The 22,090-nt window shown below is 37.5% G+C and overlaps 1 protein-coding gene across 12 annotated transcripts in view; it reads left to right on the top strand.

Moving 5' to 3' along the window:
* DOCK10 (dedicator of cytokinesis 10) overlaps positions 1 to 22,090 on the top strand; it is a 260,102-nt gene that overhangs the window by 218,564 nt on the left and 19,448 nt on the right. For 9 of the 12 annotated variants that reach the window (XM_077868996.1, XM_077868993.1, XM_077868990.1 and 6 more), the window contains 18 exons: positions 837 to 881; positions 2,816 to 2,991; positions 3,118 to 3,234; positions 4,274 to 4,385; positions 5,109 to 5,230; positions 5,319 to 5,433; positions 5,524 to 5,590; positions 5,818 to 5,865; positions 6,833 to 6,934; positions 8,843 to 8,967; positions 10,230 to 10,342; positions 12,110 to 12,247; positions 12,894 to 13,076; positions 13,628 to 13,738; positions 15,685 to 15,900; positions 17,705 to 17,762; positions 18,090 to 18,188; positions 20,774 to 20,880. In XM_077868996.1, the coding sequence (XP_077725122.1) occupies positions 837 to 881; positions 2,816 to 2,991; positions 3,118 to 3,234; positions 4,274 to 4,385; positions 5,109 to 5,230; positions 5,319 to 5,433; positions 5,524 to 5,590; positions 5,818 to 5,865; positions 6,833 to 6,934; positions 8,843 to 8,967; positions 10,230 to 10,342; positions 12,110 to 12,247; positions 12,894 to 13,076; positions 13,628 to 13,738; positions 15,685 to 15,900; positions 17,705 to 17,762; positions 18,090 to 18,188; positions 20,774 to 20,880 (2,054 nt within the window). The remainder of the gene's footprint in view (positions 1 to 836; positions 882 to 2,815; positions 2,992 to 3,117; positions 3,235 to 4,273; positions 4,386 to 5,108; positions 5,231 to 5,318; positions 5,434 to 5,523; positions 5,591 to 5,817; positions 5,866 to 6,832; positions 6,935 to 8,842; positions 8,968 to 10,229; positions 10,343 to 12,109; positions 12,248 to 12,893; positions 13,077 to 13,627; positions 13,739 to 15,684; positions 15,901 to 17,704; positions 17,763 to 18,089; positions 18,189 to 20,773; positions 20,881 to 22,090) is intronic. The other 3 variants (XM_077868986.1, XM_077868995.1, XM_077868994.1) reach the window with 3 other exon arrangements.

Raw genomic sequence — 22,090 nt, 5'->3', positions numbered from 1 at the left:
TCATTTTAATCTTAAATATAAGCTATTTAATTCCATTAAGGAATAAACATAAGCTATTTAATTTGTTATTTCTTTCTAATTTATAAAACATTTCATCTAAATACCTTTATAGAAAAATAGGTAAAAATGTGACTTTGGACAACTTCTGTTTTGTATTCCTTCTCATTTTTTAACTAGTGCTAACTTATTATTGGGTTAGACAATCTGGTTAAGATACTCAAGAAGAGCAAACCTGTTTTATCATTTTGATTCCAGATGTTTACTGTTTGTCAGTAGCTCAGGAAAAGGCCTGATAGTCTCTTTGTGGATCTGATGTTATCAGCAGTGAACATAAAGAAATACGTTTTGTAGCATGCAGATTTCTGATAGAAAAAATAGGTGCTCAGGTACAAGGCCAAGAATTAAAATAATTCCATTTGTGGCTTTCTGTTTTTAAGGGAACGACCAACCTATGGTATTTGTTTTCAAAAACAGAACTTTATCGAAGAGACTCACTTAGAATTTAGGACAAGATATTTTAATTTTTAGTGTAAATTACACATAGTTGGGGCACCTGGGTGGCTCAGTCAGTTAAGCGTCTGCCTTCAGCTCAGGTCATGATCTCAGGGTCCTGGGATCCAACCCCTCATCAGGCTCCTTGCTCAGTTGAGAGCCTGCTTCTCTCTCTCCCTCTGCCTGCTGCTCGCCTACTTGTGCTCGCTCTCTCTCTCTCTCTCCCTCTATCTGTCAAATAAATTAATTAAAAATAAATAAATAAATAACCCATAGTTACTGAGTATAGTGTGTATCTGAGTATGTGTATGTCTGAACTTCTTGTTTATTTACATTAAATCCAGATCCCTTGACACCTTCGGAATCAACTCAAGAGTTACACGCATCAGGTAAATAATTATATTTTATATTACATTATCTAAGCATCAATAACCATATCATAATCTGATAATATTGATAGATATACATACTACAAATTTCCAGTTTCCAGATGCCAAAAAATCGTCATATATTTAACATTAGCATACAATCCAGATAGTCAACAAGCTGACTGAACTTTTGTTCAGATAATTAGATGCTCCCCCAACTTGAATCCCTTCATATTTTATTCTCCAGAGTTTGACTTTTTCTTTAAATTTCCCAGATCATCTGACATTTTCTGAGGGTGTATCATAAATGAAATTCCTGGGGCACCTGGGTGGCTCAGTGGTTGAGCATCTGCCTTCGGCTCAGGTCATGATCCCGGGGTCCTGGGATCAAGTCCTGTATCGGGCTCCCCACAAGGAGCCTACTTCTCTCTTTGCCTGTGTCTCTGCCTCTTTCTCTGTGTCTCTCATAAATAAATAAATAAAATCTTTTTAAAAATTCCCAGCTATATGTAACATGTTTGTTCAGCGTAACTAGCTTTCTTTGATATGTTTCTGTTAGTAAACTACAGCCTGATTTTTCAGCTAGACTCTCAAGATTGAAATTTTTTTTTCTTAAAATAGGTTCATAACTTATAAAATACTCTGGGCAGAACTTTTGTCTGGCGTTGGGGTGGGAGTTACAAATTATTGTTCTACTTCTGGCTCCTCATGAATACTCACTATCTGTTTTTAACCTAACTAAGCCCCTTGGACCAGTTTCCTGAACTTCCACATTCCCTGTTCTCCCACCTCCAGGGCATTTTCAGAGATTACAAAACTCCATATGTTTAATTTGCTCCTAGTAAGCGATGAACTGGAATATTCCAACAGTTTAATACATCTAACGGGTAACCCTGGAGGCTTCACTGAGATAACACCAATAAACTGTTTAGCCCAGTGTTGGTACTCAGTCCATGTTCTAGAAGTGGACGCTAGTCCTGTAATTAACAGTTACCTTTAGGAAGCACAATGGGCAATTCTTAAAAACTGCATTCCAATTCCTCCATAATTCAGGCTCAAAATTTTGCAGCCCCTTTTGGCTTTCCTCTTCTTGCTCCTTCACATTCTTCAGCCAACTTGTCCTTGTGATTTTTCTTCCACTACCTAGTTTCTCCTTTCCCAGCTCAGATGCATCTCACTTCTCCCCTCCCTCCCCTGGAGCCAAACATCCTGCATTATAGCCCTCTCCCCACATTTCCCTACAAAATAACTTATTTATATCCTGTCACCCTGTGAACAAATGAATAAATACAGATCTGATCAGGCCACTGATCCCAAAGCCATTGGTGATGTAATACTTTCCACAAAATTCAGTGCTAAATGGTGGAGGGTCCTGGATGCCTACTAAAGAATTTGTGCTTAAGTCTGTTCATCATCTGGCACCAAGTGCCCCCCAAGTTTCAAATCCTACCATCCCCTTCTTGGCTGCTGTGCTGACTGGTATCCCCTCAATCTGTGCTCTCCACACACTGTGCTTTCAGAAATTGGTGTCACTGAAACCCTGCCCCCTTGTCCTCCCAACCTCTTCTCATCCCTCCATCACCTCTATTGTCTCCCGACCCTGTGCACCTCCAAACCTTCAGCAGCCTCAGATTCCCATCTCAACATATTCCTTCCGATATCGTCTCCTGATGCCTCCAGACAGAAAATAAACTTTTCTCCTCTCAACTCTTGTAACATTGTAGACATGCCACTTTTGAGCAGTTTGACCATTGACAGTGAGTATGATTGGTAGTAGTCTACACAGGATACTTCCTGAATGTTCCTCTCTCTCATTTCTCATCCCTGTAGCAAGACTGCATTACTGAATCTCTCCCTGGTAGTGAGAGGGCTGATAGTTGTGGGATAAATCTTTCTGAATTATAAAGTGATCATTTGGTGTTCAATAACATGATCTCTTTACTTTCCTCACAAAGATATGCCTGAATATTCGGTCACGAATGAATTTTGCCGCAAACACTTCTTAATTGGAATTCTGCTCCGAGAAGTTGGCTTTGCCTTGCAAGAAGACCAAGACATCAGGCACTTAGCTTTAGCTGTCCTAAAAAATCTAATGGCTAAGCATTCATTTGATGATCGATACAGAGAACCAGTGAGTGATTTTCTTTTCTCCCTTCCCTAAACACCATTTAATGGCTTACTGCATTAAATGCATATCAAACTTACAAAACTATTGATTTTTATGTGAGTCATTTCTTTTGGATACCTTTCCACCTAGGAGAAGCAGGCCCAGATAGCAAGCTTATACATGCCCCTCTATGGCATGCTTCTGGACAATATGCCAAGGATTTACCTAAAGGACCTATATCCTTTTACTGTCAACACATCTAATCAGGTAAGTTTAGAGAATATTTCAAATGTGCATTTTAATAAAGAGTTTGCCTGGATAGCTATTTTTCCCCTGATTGTGAGCAAACTGAGAGGTGCCAGCCATTTTGAGACGTTCACATCAATGTCATTTGTTCCGATTGGTCCTTGAAGCCACCTCATCCATCATTTTCCTCCCTTCTCTGTATCACCTTCTAGTTCAGTCCAGTTTTTACCAGGTTCCTCTGTTGCATGCATGGCCCCATTCTCAGAGTGTACCTCCTCCCCAGCGACCTTTCTGCATCGGCTTTATGACCACCTGGTGTTAGCATAGCCAAGTGCTTCAGTCACACGGAGGAGTGGCCTGTTTGTCATTCCTCCTCTACTGAGCCATCATAGTGGCTGCACAACCAGCCACTTGAGAATGGGTGCCTGTGTTCACAGCCTGGATGAATTAACACACTGCTGAAGGCAAGATATTACCACGTCAGTTAGGACCTCTGCCTTTGGATTTTTTTTTTTTTTTAGAGGAAGACCTTGTTCAAATCCCAGTGATACCAGTTACTAGCAGTGTAACCTTAAATAAGTCATCCAGCCTCTTTCAACCTCCACTGTCTTCTTCATAGAATTGTATAGAATTCCTCCATCACAGGATTCTTAGGAGGATTAAATTGTTTAATAGAAAACACTTATCATAGAGTTTGGCACATAATAAGTATTTGGGATTAGTTTTTAGTACTAGTAATATACATAAAATAATCCATAATAATATATGTAAACTATAGTATAATCCATAAAAAATCAGTAGCCACTCCAACCATTTAGTTTATATCTAAAAGATAGTTTCCACTACATTATAAAAATAAAATCACATAAGAAATCAAATTGTGGCAAGCATATAGTTGTGACAAAGAGTATGGTTATGACTATTCATTTCCATTACCTGCTTTGACAGGAGATTCTTGCTGGGATGTAAAAGGTCAAATCAAATAACATCAAATCAAAAGCAGGTCTACAATGTTGAAATATAGCGATTCACATTAATCTCTTCTGTGCTTCGAACGCAGGGGTCTAGAGATGATCTCAGCACCAATGGAGGATTTCACACCCAGTCAGCTATGAAACATGCAAACTCTGTGGACACATCATTTTCTAAAGATGTTTTAAATTCCATAGCAGGTACTTAAGACCTTGTGAGAACACTTGTGTTTAACTCTCATCCATGTTTACATTACATATCATTGTGTTTTTTACCCACTCCATAATTCAATGTGCATAATTTCTGTGTGTCAAAGTATACTGTATTTATATAGCTAAAGAGTCTCTTAACTATTTCTTTGAAGACTATCCAGGGGCTTATTTTTCTCCTTAGCGTTCAGTTTTACTTGGCTCACAGAGTAATCTACTCAGATATTACCAAATTACTTCATTCTGGAAACAATCTTTAAGTTTTCATTGAGTACCACCTTTTAAAATATAATAGCCCATCAACTTCAAAGTTTACTTTGAAGAACTATTTTGGAAATGTCATCTTCATCTCTTATAAACTGTCAAAACTTGAAAGCTTCTTCCCCAAAAGCATCTTTATGAACATTTATTAAAGCATTTTCAAAAAAGAAACTTTCTTTAACAAGTTTTTTTAAGAAATCAAAAGAACAAGTTTTATTTTAATTCCATTTATAATGGCCTAAATTTTCCTAAATCTTTAATGCTGACATGGCCATTGTGATCATTCTTAAAATGTAGCATGTCTTTAATGACCCTTCCACATTTTGTTATGTTGGCTTTTCCCAACACTGCTACCACCCCAATGCTGGACATCTTTCTGGGTCATCATCTGAGCTCTGCGTGTGTGCCCATTGCATCTCATTATCATCTGTGTGCTGTGGCTTGTGTTTGCAGCATTTTCATCAATAGCTATTTCTGCAGTAAACCATGCTGACTCCAGAGCATCCTTAGCGAGTCTTGACTCCAACCCAAGCACCAATGAGAAGAGCAGTGAGAAGACTGACAACTGTGAAAAGGTGGGGCTTCTCTTCCCAATTACCCAGCACCTAGTGAGTCAGTACTCTCCCACTCTAACTAAATACTTCTTGGTTCTTCCATTCCTAGATCCCTAGGCCCTTATCTTTGATAGGGTCAACTCTTCGATTTGACAAGTTAGATCAAGCAGAAACCAGAAGTCTTCTCATGTGCTTTCTTCACATTATGAAGACAATTTCAGAGGGTAAAGAGAACTCTTGAAAATTAAATTTTTAAAAAAAGGAAAAAACTTTCAATTTCCAAGAGTCTCATGCCACATGGTCTTTCCTTTCAGAGACGCTGATTGCCTACTGGCAAAGAGCACCTAGCCCAGAGGTGTCTGACTTCTTCAGCATCTTAGAGTAAGTTATAGAGTTGATTAGTGGAAATTTTTTTCTGGAATGCTTCAAAATAGTTCAGTATGCTATCCTTCATTCTAAGGACTCACATGCTGAACTATCAATCAATGCTCATGCATGAAATATTTAAAGAAAATATAATATTGTTCTTTTAATGTATTTAAATGGACAGTTTGTATAAATAAAAGGGCATGAATGATTAGAATGTCACTTTTTCCCTTCCTTTTTAGTGTTTGTCTTCAAAATTTCAGATACCTCGGGAAACGAAATATAATAAGGTAATGATTTTGAAATTCCAATAGGTTAGTCTGGTCTTTTAAAAAAATTATGGGGCAGCCCCAGTGGCTCAGTGGTTTAGCACCACCTTCAACTCAGGGCATGATCCTGGGGACCCCGGGATCGAGTCCCACGTCGGGCTCCCTACATGGAGCCTGCTTCTCCCTCTGCCTGTGTCTCTGCCTCTCTCTCTCTCTCTCTCTCTGTCTCTTATGAATAAATAAAATCTATAAAAAACATTTTTAAAAATTATAACATTAGTAATGTATCATGTTAGATTTATAAATATGTTAGAAATCTTAAAATACACATAGGGATAGTAAGGTTGACCTCAGAGTAGACATAAAAGTTTGATTGTCCTATACCCATAGTAGATCTAGGGCTAGGTAAAGCTGTCTAGAGAGAAAAGCACAAAACATACATTTCTGAAAGGAAACCACATTTCCTAGATTGTCTGAACTATCTTATCTATCATTTGTATGAATGGAATGTAGAAGATTCCTATTTAAGAAAATACACCCAATGTGAATAAGTCACAGGAATAAAAGGTACAGCAGAGGGAATATAGTCATTGGTTTTGTTGTTGGAGACAGATGACAGGTACTCTTCTAGTGACTGCAATAGATGTAAAGACTCACCAAATGACTACATTGTACACCTGAAACCAATATAACATTGTGTGTCAACTATTCTTCAATTAAAAGGAAAGAAAGAATATATTTTCAGTAAGCTAAAAATAAAAATGAATATGGAATAACTTTTGTGTTGATATCCTTTCCTCATGAGAGACCACAAAGCCCCCAGCACCTTCACTAAATCTCCATTTCCCATTTCCAGAAGATGTAATTTTATTTTTCATAGCATGTGAACTATTTCATTGTTCAGTAATCACTCTGCCACTTGCTGTTCTGTATTTATAAATAAATTAGAAATACTGAGCTATGATTAAAACATCAGTTTTCCTTGCAGAAAAATTGCTGCTGCATTTAAATTTGTGCAGTCCACCCAGAACAATGGAACTCTCAAAGGATCTAATCCTTCCTGCCAAACATCAGGCCCCTTGTCACAATGGTAACATCGCATTTACTTGATATTTGTAATTATATTGTATGTATACGTATGTGTATATATATATGCATGTCTGCATATGTATATATACATATATATATGATTATGGATGTATATACATGTATGGAGGTGTGGATGTGCACATATGTACATGCACAGGTGCACACACATATGTATATATGCTCATACTTCAAACCAAATGCAGAGTACAATAACTCTATGTTTCTCTGAAAAAATTTCTTAGGTACTTCCCCATCTGCCCTGCTAGCTTGTGAAGACCTAAGAAGCAAGGATTATGCTTTATTAATGTGCACTCAGGGCACAATGCCATGCACAAGATGAGGGTTAATAGGTACCTTAATTTAATTGAACCCAAAAGACAGAATTCCAATAAATCATTCATTTAATGTTTGCTAACCTCCTAGTGACAAAGTAAAATGCGAGGTTGTATCTCCTCATCCTCTCAGTAATTGTAATATGTTAGCAGTATTGTTAGAGCTCAAATTGTTTTTTAAAGGGTCAAAGGCAGTGAGGAAGCATGGATAAGCTCACGGTAGAGTTCCTAGTCATTAGACTGATTTGACTAGCTTAGAGGACCTGGAGTCATCCTTTATTAACCTATGTGGTGGGGAAATTTTGCCCTGAAATCCTACTTTAAATCTCCCCTGAGTCTAGTAAATAAGAATTCTTTGCTAAAATTTTCTCTAGTTTCTCTAGTTTGATTTATTCCTCCCAGAGGTACCATAATAATATATAATGTGAAAATGGCTGTACTTTAGAAAGAATTTTGGAAATAGCAAAGTGGTATATAACCAGTAAATTGAGGAGTAAATTTTGCCTCTTAGTCCATAGAGACTCCTTGAAGTTGTCCCTTGTGTGAAAGTAAATGAGAAAATGTAATAGGCATGTTTTTCAAATGGTAATACAATAGAGGACTATAAACAATGACTTTCTACGTTTAAAGACAATAGTAATGTACCTGAGATCACTGCAATTTTGTTGATGTTTGGTCAGTTTGATTTCAGGCTCCTTCCTGAATGATCTAGACAGACCCTGGACATTCCTACCTCTCCCCTTCTAGAAACCAGGATTTTTCTTCCAGAAGTTCCATACTAAAATAGACTCAAAACCTGGAAGTAAACCAGTCCCAAAGGTCCAGGCCATATAGCACAGAACCTATTATTTCTTGTAGTTTCAGCAATGACCCTGACTCCCTTAGCTACTGAAAACTAAAGGTAGATCTTCTAGGCCTCAGTCCATCCAGAGCCTTTGATTTCACCAGAACCAAATAAGGCTCAAAGAGTGGGACCAAGAGAAAACCATTCTTTGCCTCTTCTACAGGCTTGATTCTTCAGGGTATCTCCTATTGCCTGCTTTCATCCAAAAAAAATGTTCTGTTATCTTGGCCAAATGATAGCTTAAATGAAAGTCAAGAATGAGAAGTAGTCCTACTTCCACATAACACTGGCTCATTCCCCCAGATGGAAATGCCAAGGAGACATTGAATGAGAGTCACTGCAGGCCATTGTCATCGGCCTGGGAAAGTGGCTGCACCAGCAGCCCTGTTAGCTCTCTCCCCTACTAGGATGGAATACTGTGAAATTCTCATGGAATTTCATGATTTCATTAAACAATAATGAATATGCTTGTTCAGATTTAAATGCAGTATCTATTATTCTTCTGTCATCCTTTGGTATTGATTATCATTCTGAACCTTTTTGTGGCTTAAATACAATTTCTCCAAAAGCATTCTTAAAAGTCCCTTTTATCATGTTACCTATAATCAATATTTTTAATAAAACACCTCTGTTTAAAAACTACTTTATTTGACTCAATCTGGAATACTTGATTGAACATTTGTATGTCATTTCTCTTGTACTTTAACCATTTTTTTTCTTATTGCATTTTCAGGATGCATACCACATCCACTCATGAAGGACATAAGCAGCACAGATCACAAACTTTACCTATAATTCGAGGCAAAAATGCACTTTCAAACCCCAAACTCTTACAGATGTTAGACAATACCATGTCCAGTAAGTAAACAGGAAACCTTCTTAGTAACAAGATGGTTACCAGTGTTTCTCTAGATGTGTGCAAAACGTGAAATGTGTTATAATATTTCAGAAACGTAGGGGCTGTTGCTGTGCCACCTAGATCACTACTTTTCAGGCTTGCTGTAGCCCAGGAAACTTTTCATAGAGGAAAGAAATCACCAGAGAGGGGATTTAAAAAGTGTAGTGTCTTTATAAAGAAGAAAGGAAAAAGGCCAATTGCTCAGTCTAATCTGCTTGGTGTAGCTCCTCTGGTGTCAAGTGACTTTCTATTGTCAGGGTTACAGGGGCCTCTCTCAACCAGATTATTACTGTCTGCTCCTTGGGAAGAGGAGAAAGTTGTCCATGTCCTAGAAGCAGTAAGTGTGACATCTGGAACACAGTGATCCACACATTCCAGCTTGTGAATGAGGAAAAATGGGCCCAGTGTTTTGTATCTTGTACATGTTAGTGATTATGGGCAGAGTTACTTGTTTGAAGGCGTATGCCTTTACCTGTAAATATATTTAGTGTCGTTAATAGCCATTAGTGAACACTGCCCACAGAGACTGTACATTTCGTCTGTTAGCTTGGGAGTGTAAAACTTGACCCAGACTGAGTATGAAAGAAATATGACTCTGTCAATGCCTAAGTCAATGGAAGGAAGTAAGAAATAATGGCAAGTGGATCACTCTTGTCTATAGCTGACATATGAAAGGGGCACACACGTTGTCTTAGTCAATTTGAGTTGCTACAACAAGTTAACAGTCTAAGTGGCTTAAACAACAAACGTTTATTTCTCATAGTTCTGGAGGGTGGGAGACCCAAGGTCAAGGTGCCAACAGATTTGATGTCTGATGAGAACTCTATTCCTGGTTTGCAGACAGCCACCTTCTTGTTGTGTCCTCACATGACAGGTTATCTTTCTGGTGTCTCTTTTTATCAGAGCACTAACCGATTCATGAGGGCTCTATCCTCATGAGCTAATTACCTCCCAAAGATCTCCCCTCCAAACACCATCACATTGGGGATTCAGGCTTCGACTTTGGGGGAACATGAACATTCAGTCTATAGCATCCACTCAAGTCTCTATCTAGAGTCTTTGATTCAGCCGATAAGGTAATTGAAAAAACAAAAGCACTTTGATTTAATAAATTGCTTATCAAAATGCCAGTAAACATTGACTGTGTTATAATAGAAGGAAGTCCTTTATCAGATACGAGTTTTCTTAGACACTTATGCATGTTCCACCTTATATTTTGTAGGCAACTCCAATGAAATAGACATTGTGCATCATGTGGACACAGAGGCCAATATAGCTACAGAAGTTTGCCTGACTATTCTAGACCTGCTATCCCTTTTCACCCAGATTCACCAGGTAAGTGTGATTCTGACATCTTCTGCAACGTGAACAAATGGGAGGTAGAAAAGTGTAAAGTCAAGAACATGTATTTAAAATATTTTATGAGGGACGCCTAGGTGGCTCAGCAGTTGAGTGTCTGCCTTTGGCTCAGGCATGATCCTGGGGTCTGGGATTGAGTCCCGCATCAGGCTCCTTGTGGTAAGTCTGCTTCTCCCTCTGCCTGTGTCTTTGCCTATCTCTCTCTCTCTCTCTCATGAATAAATAAATCCTTAAAAAATAATAAAATATTCTATGAAATCAATTAACTTTACATAAAGCAACCTAAGTGTGAGTGGAAAAAATTTTAAAGATGAGACTCAGAATTTTATCACAAGTTGACTACCTACTCAAATGATATACCTACATATGTACTTCACTATCATCAAATAATAAACATTCTTCATTATTCCTCCTACTTCCCTCTCAGGCAAGCCAAGCTGAGGGAGAGTGGGACTTTACTTTTTCAATCTCAAGGGGAGAGACAAATAACAGCTAGATCCAACAGACTTAATAATACTGAGCATCTTTTTGTGTGCTTATTGTCATCTGCATAACTTTGGTGAAATAACACCATTACAGACTATTAGAATGACTAGAATTAAAAAGACTGTACCAAGTTTGGCGAGGGTATGGAAAAACTGAAACTCTCATCCACTGATGGCAGGAATGTAAACACTCTGGAAAACAGTATGGAAGTCTAAAAGGTTAAATGTTTATCACGTGACCAGCCATTCCAATACTAAGAATTTACCTAGGAAAAGTAAAAGCATCTGGTCATACAGAACTGTGTACACAAATATTCATAGAAGCCTTATTTTTAATAAATACTGGAAACAACTCAAATGTATGTCAACAGGTGAATAGATTTCTTAAATGGTGGTATATCCATACAATAGAATACTGCTCAGTCATGCTTAGTGAAAGAAGCCAAGCAAAAAGAGTATTTACTGTATGATGCCACTTATATAAAATTTTATAAATGTGAACTATAGAAATTACATATCAATTATACCTCAATAGAGATATTTAAAGTATTAGCTTAATCTAATGAGCTCATAGATGTTCGGGGTTGAAGTAGGAACAGTTGGATCCATTGAATAAAATCGATGCCAAACACAATGATCATGCCAAGAAAGCCCGCTTTCAGGTAAAATGTCAGCATGGTGATAGAAAAAGAAAAAACCATATTTTAATTCTTTATTGCTCATTGAAAATGTCAGCCAAATCTCAGACATCCTAAAGGCCCTACCAATGCCTGGGGAATTGCCTCTCTATAACTTTATCTTTTACCTCTCTCCTGATCTCACCCCATACCCCATGCTCAGGCTGCTCTGCTCCTTTTTTCAATCTGAACTCACAAGCTTCTTCCCAATTCATATTCCTGATACTAACGGTTTCTCTCTCAGACCCTTCAGATCTACCCATGGCCAATTCCTTCAGCTCACATGTCAGTTGATCCATTAAAGACATCTTGACTAACCACCCTATCTAGCATAATCCTATGCCCAAAGCAATTATTTTTTATTATATCCTATCATTCTGCTCTGTTTTCTTACTTAGTAATTTTTTTTCAATTACTGCTTTGTAAGTTTCACTGGGAACATAGACCTTATTTTCTTACTCAAAACTATTTGCAGCACCCAGAATTATGCCTACCACATAGTAGGTTCACAACAAATATCTTTTGAAAGAATACTGTTGTCCCTTAACTCATCCTAATTAACTTCTGTGTTAAATTTCTAGAGACAACTCCAACAATCTGAATGTCAAAACTCAATGATGAAGAGGGTGTTTGATACCTACATGCTCTTTTTCCAAGTCAACCAGTCAGCCACAGCACTGAAGCATGTCTTTGCCTCCTTAAGACTGTTTGTATGCAAGGTAAGCATTTTCCTGGCTCCAATTAAAGCTTGGGAAGGATGATGATAAACACATAATAATCCTGTGGAGGAAGAAGACTTGTTTTCTTCTATTTTGCTTTATTTGGTTTTATAAGACTATTTTGGGGTTTTAATAAGCCATTTGATTCATGGTCTGAAAATAAGTTCACAGCCTTGACAGCCAATCCACTGGGATATCAAAATGGAATAAAATTAACATCTAGCTTTTTTTTTTTTTTTTTTTGGTTTTCAGTATTTGTGGCAGAAAGGTAAAAAGCACATCATCAAATGTGATGTCCATTGCCACATTAAGTAGACAGAGCTACCACCTTTGAGGATCCCTCTGGTTTGACGATGTTGGGTGAATAGAAAGCATTTCAAAGCTCTCAGTCCCTGGTTCTGGGTTGTCATTGGTTATTGATACATGGGAAACTTATCATGTAGAGAATGATTATTTCTAGGAAAAAAGAGAAATATTACTATAGACTTAAATAAATACAATTCTATCCTTCCACTTGCAGATAGAAGAAAAACACTAGATTTAAAAAAAAAAAAGGTGGATTTTGTTCTAAGGAATTATAAAATTCGGCATACACAGAGTAAAATGAAGGCATGTCCACCTTTAACCAGTCCTTCTATTTCCATAGTTTCCTTCAGCATTCTTTCAGGGGCCTGCCGACCTGTGTGGATCATTCTGCTATGAAGTCCTGAAATGCTGTAACCACAGGTCACGGTCAACGCAGACTGAAGCATCAGCACTTCTGTACTTTTTCATGAGGAAGAATTTTGAATTTAACAAACAGAAGTCAATTGTCCGATCCCACTTACAAGTAAGTGCTGCCAATTTTCATTAATGCTGTGGTGAAAACCACTTATCTGTTCCAACACTGATAGAAGCCTGCTGGCCCCAGGGCAAAAGCTACCAGCTCCTCTACCAGTAGAGGAGCCCTCCTTTAAGACTCTCTGCACACTCAGCTCTTGCTCAGAGAAAGAGGGTAGCTGGGAAGAAATCAGCAAAACCCGTAGTCCCACTTGGACTTTTCTCTTCTTCTTCCAGGGAACAGAATCAACTAGAATACACGACTCAGGAAACCATAGCTATCTCTAGGATGCCAAACCCCACCAGATTCTGCATGCAGAAATGTCTTTCTTTAAGGCATCCCAAGATTCCTCCCTCTATAACTCCTTATTATATAAATATTTAAAATTATAGGAAACGCCCTAGATGATATGGCCTTCTAAAAATTTAATGCATAAAGATGCTATTCTTTGAACTCACAGGGAACAATCAATGATACATTCATCCAGTCCAATGGACTTCTTTAAAATTACTATTTCTGAGCTACCACTTTTGAAGTTTCATTGTTCTTTTCTCTTCTAGCTCATCAAGGCTGTAAGCCAGTTAATAGCAGATGCCGGGATTGGAGGCTCTCGGTTTCAACATTCCCTTGCAATTACCAATAATTTTGCTAATGGAGACAAGCAGATGAAAGTAAGAAATGCTTTATGGATATTTTCAAAGACAAGAATAAATGAAACAGATATCTTTTGTGAAATATCAAAATCATAAAAAATACAATTTCTGTATTTTGTTTATTGAGACTTAAACTGAGTACTTACATTGAGTTTGCTTGTTTGAATTGACAATCAGCTGTAACTGTGTCCGTCTGTCATCTGTTAAGTGGAATTTGCAAGGTGTGTGATTGAATGAGCTATAACAAGAAAACTAACCACAAACATCCAGAAATACAGTAATCCTCTCATAATCTTGTTCTTGGTCAAATTTATTGAATCTCTCTTCTAGACATTTCTGAAGACTTCTCCTTTAGTCTTAGTACTGAAAAATCCAGGGATAAGGGCTGGCATCAGTCATGGTTGAACCCAGGGATTAAACTGTTTCCACATTAATTCAAAAAGATAGCTGCACTCCCATATTCAAAATAGCATTATTTTCAATAGCCAAGGCATAGAAACAAGCTAACTGTCCATCAGTGAATGAATTGATAAAGCAGTTGTCGTTTATATGTTCAATGGCATAGCATTCAGCTTTAAAAACTGAGGCAATCCTACCATGTGTGACAACATAGATAGACATTGAGGGCATTATGCTAGGTAAAATAAATCAAAGAAAGATGAATACTGTATGATCTCACTTATATGTGTGATCTTGACAAAAGAACTGAAAACCATGGGAAAAAAATCCGAATTGTGGTTATCAGAGGCAGGGGGTGGGTAATGGTGGTCAAAAGCTACCAACTTCTCATTGTAAGATAAGTACTAGGGATGTCAGGTACAACATGATGATTACAGCTAACACTGCTCTATGCTATATAGAAAAGTTAGTTGTTAAGAGAGAAAATCTATGAGTTGTCATCATAAGGGGAATTTCTTTTCCTTTTTTCCTTTTTTTTCTTTCTGTCCTTTGTTTTGCACCTATATAAGAAGATGACACTTAGCTGAATCTATTGTGGTACTCATTTCACAATATATATAAATCAAACTGCCATGCCTTAAACTCGTACAGTAGTATATATCAATTACTTCTGTGTAAAATTGAAAAAACAATTTAATAAGAAAGTTTTGTATTTAATTAAAAAATAATCATGTTTTTGGGTCCCCTTCCCCTACTGCTTCATTTTTGCCTCTCTCTCTCAGTTCAATTTTCCTCCTTGTTTGTTTCATTTACGAATAGGCTCTCCCCGTGAGCTTACTCTCTTAGAAATTCTGAGGACACTGGAGTATCCTATAGGTGGAAAAAGCACCTCAGGACACCCTAGGTGTCAGAGTCAGCTAAGTGTCTGCCTTTAGTTCAGGTCATGGTCCTGGGATTGACCTCCACATGTGGCTACATGCTCAGCAGGGACTCTGCTTCTCCCTCTTCCTCTGCCCCTCTCCCCCTCCCCCAGCTCATGCTGTCTCTCTCTCCCTTTCTTTCTCAAATAAATAAATAAAATCTTTAAAGAAAGAAAGAAAAAAAAGCACCTCATTCAATAGTGCCAATCAAATTCCCAGAACTGAATCTCTTGGTCTAAACCTTGTATCATATGACCATTCCTAAACCGATCACTGGCTTGAGGGATTAAAGAATATGAGTGGCCAGGCCAGTTTGGGGGGCTACCCACTGGTGCCTATGAATGAAGTAGATGCTTTCAAATCACATGAACCATAGTCAGAGAGGAGAGCTCCTCAAAGAACAATCAGGATGCTATTACTAGAAGAAGCTAGATGAGCAGATAAGATGGAGTCTACCACAGTTCTTAATGTCAAATGTGTAAAATCACAGTACATGGAATGCATATATAAAGAAAGTACATGTTTATGAACAATATAGAGAATGCACCAAACTGTGATGCCAAGTCATAACTAATAGCATAACTTTGAAGTGACCTACTTGAGGAATTAGAACAGATAATGATCCAGGCTCTCTGTTTTCCAAAGAACAGCTACTTCCCAGCAGAGGTGAAAGATCTGACGAAACGTATAAGGACTGTTTTGATGGCAACAGCACAGATGAAGGAACATGAGAAGGACCCCGAGATGCTGGTGGATCTCCAGTACAGTCTGGCAAACTCCTATGCAAGCACCCCTGAGCTGCGGAGGACATGGTTGGAAAGCATGGCCAAGATTCACGCGAGAAACGGAGACTTATCCGAGGTAATCAGCAAAGACTCAGTCCTTCTCCACTGGCATTGTCCTCTTCATCAGAATGATGGGATTTTCATTTACAGTAGGTTACCATAGTTTTCCACTCGTCTAGATATGACCCAATTATATATTATGGGCATTAAATTTGCACGTAGGGTTCAAGAATGCCTGACTCCATGTAAATGGTACCAAGTAAAGGCCAGAGTTGTTGGTATCAGCTGTAATTGTAGGATACGCAATGCAGACCGAATGTTAAAAGCCTAAGACTAAGGGAAGATGGTTGTAAGGGTGTCTGGAAATTGAATTATATAAGTTAATGTTCTGTGTTTTAAAATGTCTTCCCTGTAATTAGAGTCCGATAGGAAAGCTTGCCACCATGGTGAGTAATCTCCGGCTGGGGTAATCTGTCCTCATTTGCAGCTAGTCTGAACTGGTGATGGAAATATTAACACTCCCACAAGCCATGTGAGGAGAGTGCACTATGGGAAGGTTATAAATCAATAGACAACTCTTTTTTAAAAAAGATTTTATTTATTTATTCATGAGAAACACACACAGAGAGAGGCAGAGACACAGGCAGAGGGAGAGGGAGAAGCAGGCTCCATGCAGGGAGCCCGACGCGGGACTCCATCCCAGGTCCCCAGGATCACACCCTGGGCTACAGGCGGCGCTAAACTGCTAGGCCACCGGGGCTGCCCAATAACCAACTCTTTAATGTCAATTTAAACACTGGCTGGATTTTTATACAGCGGTTTCACAGACCCCAAGTGGTTTCCAGATACCAAATGGAAAAATTTGTCTTATTCTCAGAGATATGCCCCTTTGGGGAAGAGATTAATTTATCTGGGATAATCCTAACACCTGAAGTTGTTCTAAATGTATATGAGGGGTCCTGGGATAGAAATAGAGCCAATCAGAAACCACAGTTGGAGGCAATTTGATGGGACAAGAATGAGAAATTCCAGTTCCCTTGGACTGTCCAGAGAATGGAGAAATCCCTCCATAAAACTTAGAAGGAAAAAGCTGAAGTCCTGTGGACCCCTCAGCAAGTCAGCAATGTATGTGGTCAGCAATGTTCAAAGCTTTTCAGGAGACATTAGGGAACAGTAAAATCACCATATGACCAGGTTGGCAGGAGCACTCATGTAACATAATGCTGCACGGTTTAGTCAAGTACCACCTTGTCGAGGTGACCATCTTAAAGGAAGTAGATTTTCCAAGGTGGGCCATTGCTGGAAGTAGAAAAGGTAAGAAGGTAGCTTAATTTTACTCCCAATTTCCATCCTGATGCTCTAGCTTGTAGTTTTAACAAGAAAAGAGAGTGGATTTAAAAATATATACGTTAGATATTAAGGAAGGAAGGGGGGGCACCTGGGTGGCTCAGTGGTTGAGCATCTACACTTAGCTCAGTTTGTGATCCTGGGGTCCTGGGATCAAGTCCCACATCGGGGAGCCTGCTTCTCCTTCTGCCTGTGTCTCTGCCTCTCTCCATGTCTCTCATGAATAAATAAATAAAAATCTTTTTTTAAAAAAAAAGAAGAAAGCTAATTCTATGGAAAAATTCTTCAGGTCAGCTCAGGTGAAAACTACATCCAGATAAACAAACAAAAGTTCTCAAAGAGGCATTTTATTCTTGATTGGGAACTTTTTGGAAATCAAATCAATTCTTGTTTTTGATTCTTTCATTAAAAGGATGCCTCCACATATTCTCACCGAATGGAATATCAGCTCACCTTGGAAGATTTGTCCAATTAAGCAAATAGTAAAATCTATGCTGTGCTTTCCTCTAAAACTGTTTTCTTTCTTATTACAGGCTGCAATGTGCTACATCCACATCGCTGCCCTCATTGCAGAATACCTGAAAAGAAAGGGTAAGACGTCCATGGGCAGGGAGGAAATTCGAGAAGTTGACATGTTTAAACATAAATTAAAATTAACATATTAATTTTAGGTAGTATTAATCTCAATTATGTTTTATTAAGTAACATTAATTGTCACAGATATTTCTAGTTATTCTGTACTTCACATTTTAGTTCTCTCGTGCCATTATCAATGTTTATTTTATGTACAAAAAGGCTAACTGGTCAGCCTCTTAGTTCAAAATGAGAATGTTTCATTGGTTAACCATTTAGAGTCTCATAAGCTTTTATTAACAACATCATGCAGCAATGTCCTAACCTCATCTTGCACTACCATAGGTTACTGGAAAATGGAAAAGATATGCACACCATCCCTGCTCCCGGAGGATATCCACCCCTGTGATAGCTACCCATTACTAACAGCTCCTGGTGGAGGAAGTGAGTGATCTAACTCTCCCGCATAAACTCATTTATCCCCATGGGAACAGTGCAGAGGAAATCACGTTGCTGCTTAAAGTTTACTTGGATGAAACTTTTAAGAGTATCCTTAGAAGCAAAAACTATCTCAGACCTTCATACCTCCCACAGTAAAAGCTTGAAGCTCCTACCATTCCGAAATCTACCTGAATTCATGAAGTTTAGAACTGAAAAACTCTCTGCAAATAGAATCTCATCTTATCCAAGATTTAGGATTATGAGTCATGGCCATTTTTGTTACCAGTCTACATACTCGTTTGCCCTTGGGATTTTATTCTGAAATTATTTAAAATTGCAAGAGAAATCCATTTGAATTGTAAAATGTAGTAAGACGACTCATTCAAAACAAGAAACGCCAAAAATATATATGCAAGACTCTATATAATCAACATGTTCCATTTCCTTTTTAAAAGTATAAACTGAGTTGGACAACTTAGAACACATGATAATTCACAGTATTGGTTTCCTTTAATTAAGAATATTTCATCTTTAAAGTCTGATGAAAAAATTTGTAACAATAACTAAAGAATTACTCTTTGTAAAAAAATTTGGTAACATGGTTAATCCACTGAATCTGTTTTCTCTCCCAAAAGTTTGTTCAAACCCAAAGTTTATGGCCTGCAATCTGTTTCCTAACACTCTCTTCACTTTCAAACTGTAGTGGAAAATTCAGTGTATGAAAAACAAAAATGAATCTTTAGATATTAAGATAAAAATAACTGAACAAAAAGTAAATGGACTTCAGTTACAATATTTTGGGAACAAAATTAATCCCTTATTCTTTTAACTATGCATATATTTTCTAAAGAATCTCAGTGGATAAGACGTTTGAACCAAAGGACCAAAGTGAACAATGAGACAATGAGGTCACTTGTTTGAGGAGGAAACCAGATCTGGCTTCATGGCTCATGTCCATCCTAAAAATCAGAGATCTTCCTGCTTAACGATTCCACACTTAACGATTTAGCTTCATTTTTATATGCAAGTCATCAAAATCATTATTGTTTTGTCTAACATACCCTTCTTCCCTGTGTGTGTCATCATCAGTTACCATAAAATTCCATAAAGACTTACAAATCCTAACCAAAAAATGAATAAACCTGATAAAACTAGGTGTCAGTTTGAGAAATTGTGGAAACTTCTATCCCAAAATATTGCGTGAAACTTTAATATTAAAAAAATGTTAAATACTTACTTCAACATCTAAGATGATATTGGATTATAACATACCAATATATTTGTTTAGTAAGCTCTAAGGAAGGTGATTTTTTTATGATACATTAGCATAGATAGATAGATAGATAGATAGATCCATTGGCATATATCTGAAGTCCTTAATATACTTTTATATTATGATGTTTCTAAGTCAGAGGGAGAAAACATCCCCTAACTATAATGTGCACATAATAAGAACATAGGCAATATAAGCAACTCCAGAAAGTATCACTGTAATAATGATCATCATCCTGCAAAAAAATGTATCATGACTTTCTCTGCTATATCCCTGCTAATCAGTTGTCATAGATTTTAATACATGTTTAATTACAGAAGGAACATTATTATCTTAAAAAGTAGGAAAGTAGAATTTTAAATGCAAGGATTAGATTGCAACAATTATTCTAATTATAACTTCTAGCATGTTTCGGGAGTGATCATTTAGTTTCATAGCTAATGAGGCAATTATTTAAAATGGAAACATCTCACAGAAGTATTAACTACAGTTTTTAAAACACTTGCTCCATGTAAGGCCTCACACTTGGCTCTACACTGGTGGTATCTCAGTTAGTTTCCAGTAATGAGTCTTTGAGTCAGGTGCTATTATTGCCTCCTGTTTTCAAGTGAAAAAAACAAGAGAAGTTATACAACCTGACCCAGGGTGCATGGTTAGCTCATGATGGGGCCAAAGTTCAAGGACTGGTCTGTCACTCTAAGCTGTGCTCCTAACTACTCAATTCCCCACCATTCAGTTCCAATCCCTCCTCTGGGGACATTGCCCATGCTCAACTGTCTTTCTATATTATCTGTAGAACTAGATCTTTTCTTTTTATCTTGGTAGCCATGGTGCTAAGAAAATTTAAGAGAGTTTCCAGATAATGCAAAAGAGTGATAATTAGCAAGTAATAAGCATTGTTTCCATAATGCATTGACCATGCCAAGTGTTTTCTCAAATATTAATGTTTTGAATCCCTTCAACCATCCTTTGAGATAGATATTAACATGTTCAGTTTAACAAATGGGAGAAGCAGGCTCAGAGTCTGGCTAAACTAGAAGCCTGGAACCATGTCTATCTACAAATTCTGTATTCTGTCCATAATTCCAAGCCAGCTCCTAAAAGAAAATGTGTCACCTGAAAAATGGTACAAATTTATAAAATAGGATCATTGGTTGCCCCGGGAGAGACTATTTATCAACAGTCTTAATCTATCCATCTCCTTGACCCTGTGAGTTTTATTGTGCTACCACTTGTAACATCATGAAGAAAGGCATTATTTATTCCAAACAGGATTTGAGTCAAATAATAATGTCGCATTTTTGGTCCTCTCAAGGCATGTTCTCTATGGGCTGGCCAGCTTTTCTGAGCATTACACCAAATATTAAAGAAGAAGGAGCAATGAAAGAAGATTCGGGAATGCAAGACACACCATACAATGAGGTTAGATCAATATGATCTAGTGTATAGTAAACGAGTAAAAAGATGCATTGAACTGTTACATTGAGCTGAATATGGAAAAGAAAATCTTATTCAGAAATCAAATAAAGTTACTGTATAATAGGACTTAGGTTAAGTAAAAAACAGGCCAGCATTAAGCTGAGATTAACAGGTATCAGATTCCACTGATAGGTAAAGCGTAATTTTCAATGAATATTTAAACTAAACTTTACTTCTCTAGGATGGACCCAAATTTATGATGTCTGCTCCTCTATAAGATGTGAAGTCCCTAGTCCTTTGGTAAATGTCCTGAGGGATCTGAAAATTTTCTGAGCTGGTCACTTTTTTTTAACGCATTAGAAAATTTGTTTACAAATACACTTGAACAGAAAGGCTCACTGGTTCCTGCAGAAAACCTTTTGATTTGCAAACCATGGTTATTTTTCATTAATCAAAAGAAGCTTTCTACTGGCAATTATATAGCAATAATTCTGATAAAGCAAACAGAGCTCCCTCATCAAGTAAAAATATTCCATAAGCTAATTGTTTAAATCTCAGTGTTATATGGATTTAAAAAAAAGGATTCAGAAAACTAGTTTGGGGGCAGATTTTAATTAAATTTTGTATATGCTTTTATTTTAATTTAGTATACCTTGCAAATAAACAGTAATACAACTACATATTTATGTTAACTATTTCAAATTCTGTTTAAGAATCTTTTCCTCAAAGACAATGCTGAAAGGATTCCAACAGTGTTATCCACTTGCTTCATTGAGTATATAATTTGATTCAGCTGAATATTTATTTATTTTTATAGATTTTATTTCCTTTTTTTTTTCTTTTTTTAGATTTTATTTCTTTATTTGAGAGAGAAAGAGTGAGAAAGAGAGGACAAGCAGCAGGGAGGAGCTGAGGGTGAGGGAGAAGCAGGCTCCCCGCTGAGCAGAGAGCCCAGTGCAGGACTCCAGAGAGATCATGACCTGAGCCAAAGATAGACACTTAACCGACTGAGCCACCCAGGCACCCGCAGCTGAATATTTAACCATTAGTATATGTGAGACATTGAATTAAGGGTAGAGGACAACGATAAATAAGACATAATCCTGATTTTCAAAGAGTTTAGAATCTTAAGGACAAACTTTTTTCAGGGTGGAAAGGAGCCAGTCTAAGACCCAACCACTATAAATCTAGGCAATGAGAGCAACTTTTTAAG

Source organism: Canis aureus, chromosome 24, assembly GCF_053574225.1.
Source record: "Canis aureus isolate CA01 chromosome 24, VMU_Caureus_v.1.0, whole genome shotgun sequence".
Lineage (NCBI taxonomy): Eukaryota > Metazoa > Chordata > Mammalia > Carnivora > Canidae > Canis > Canis aureus.
This window is presented reverse-complemented; position numbering and strand designations above follow the sequence as displayed.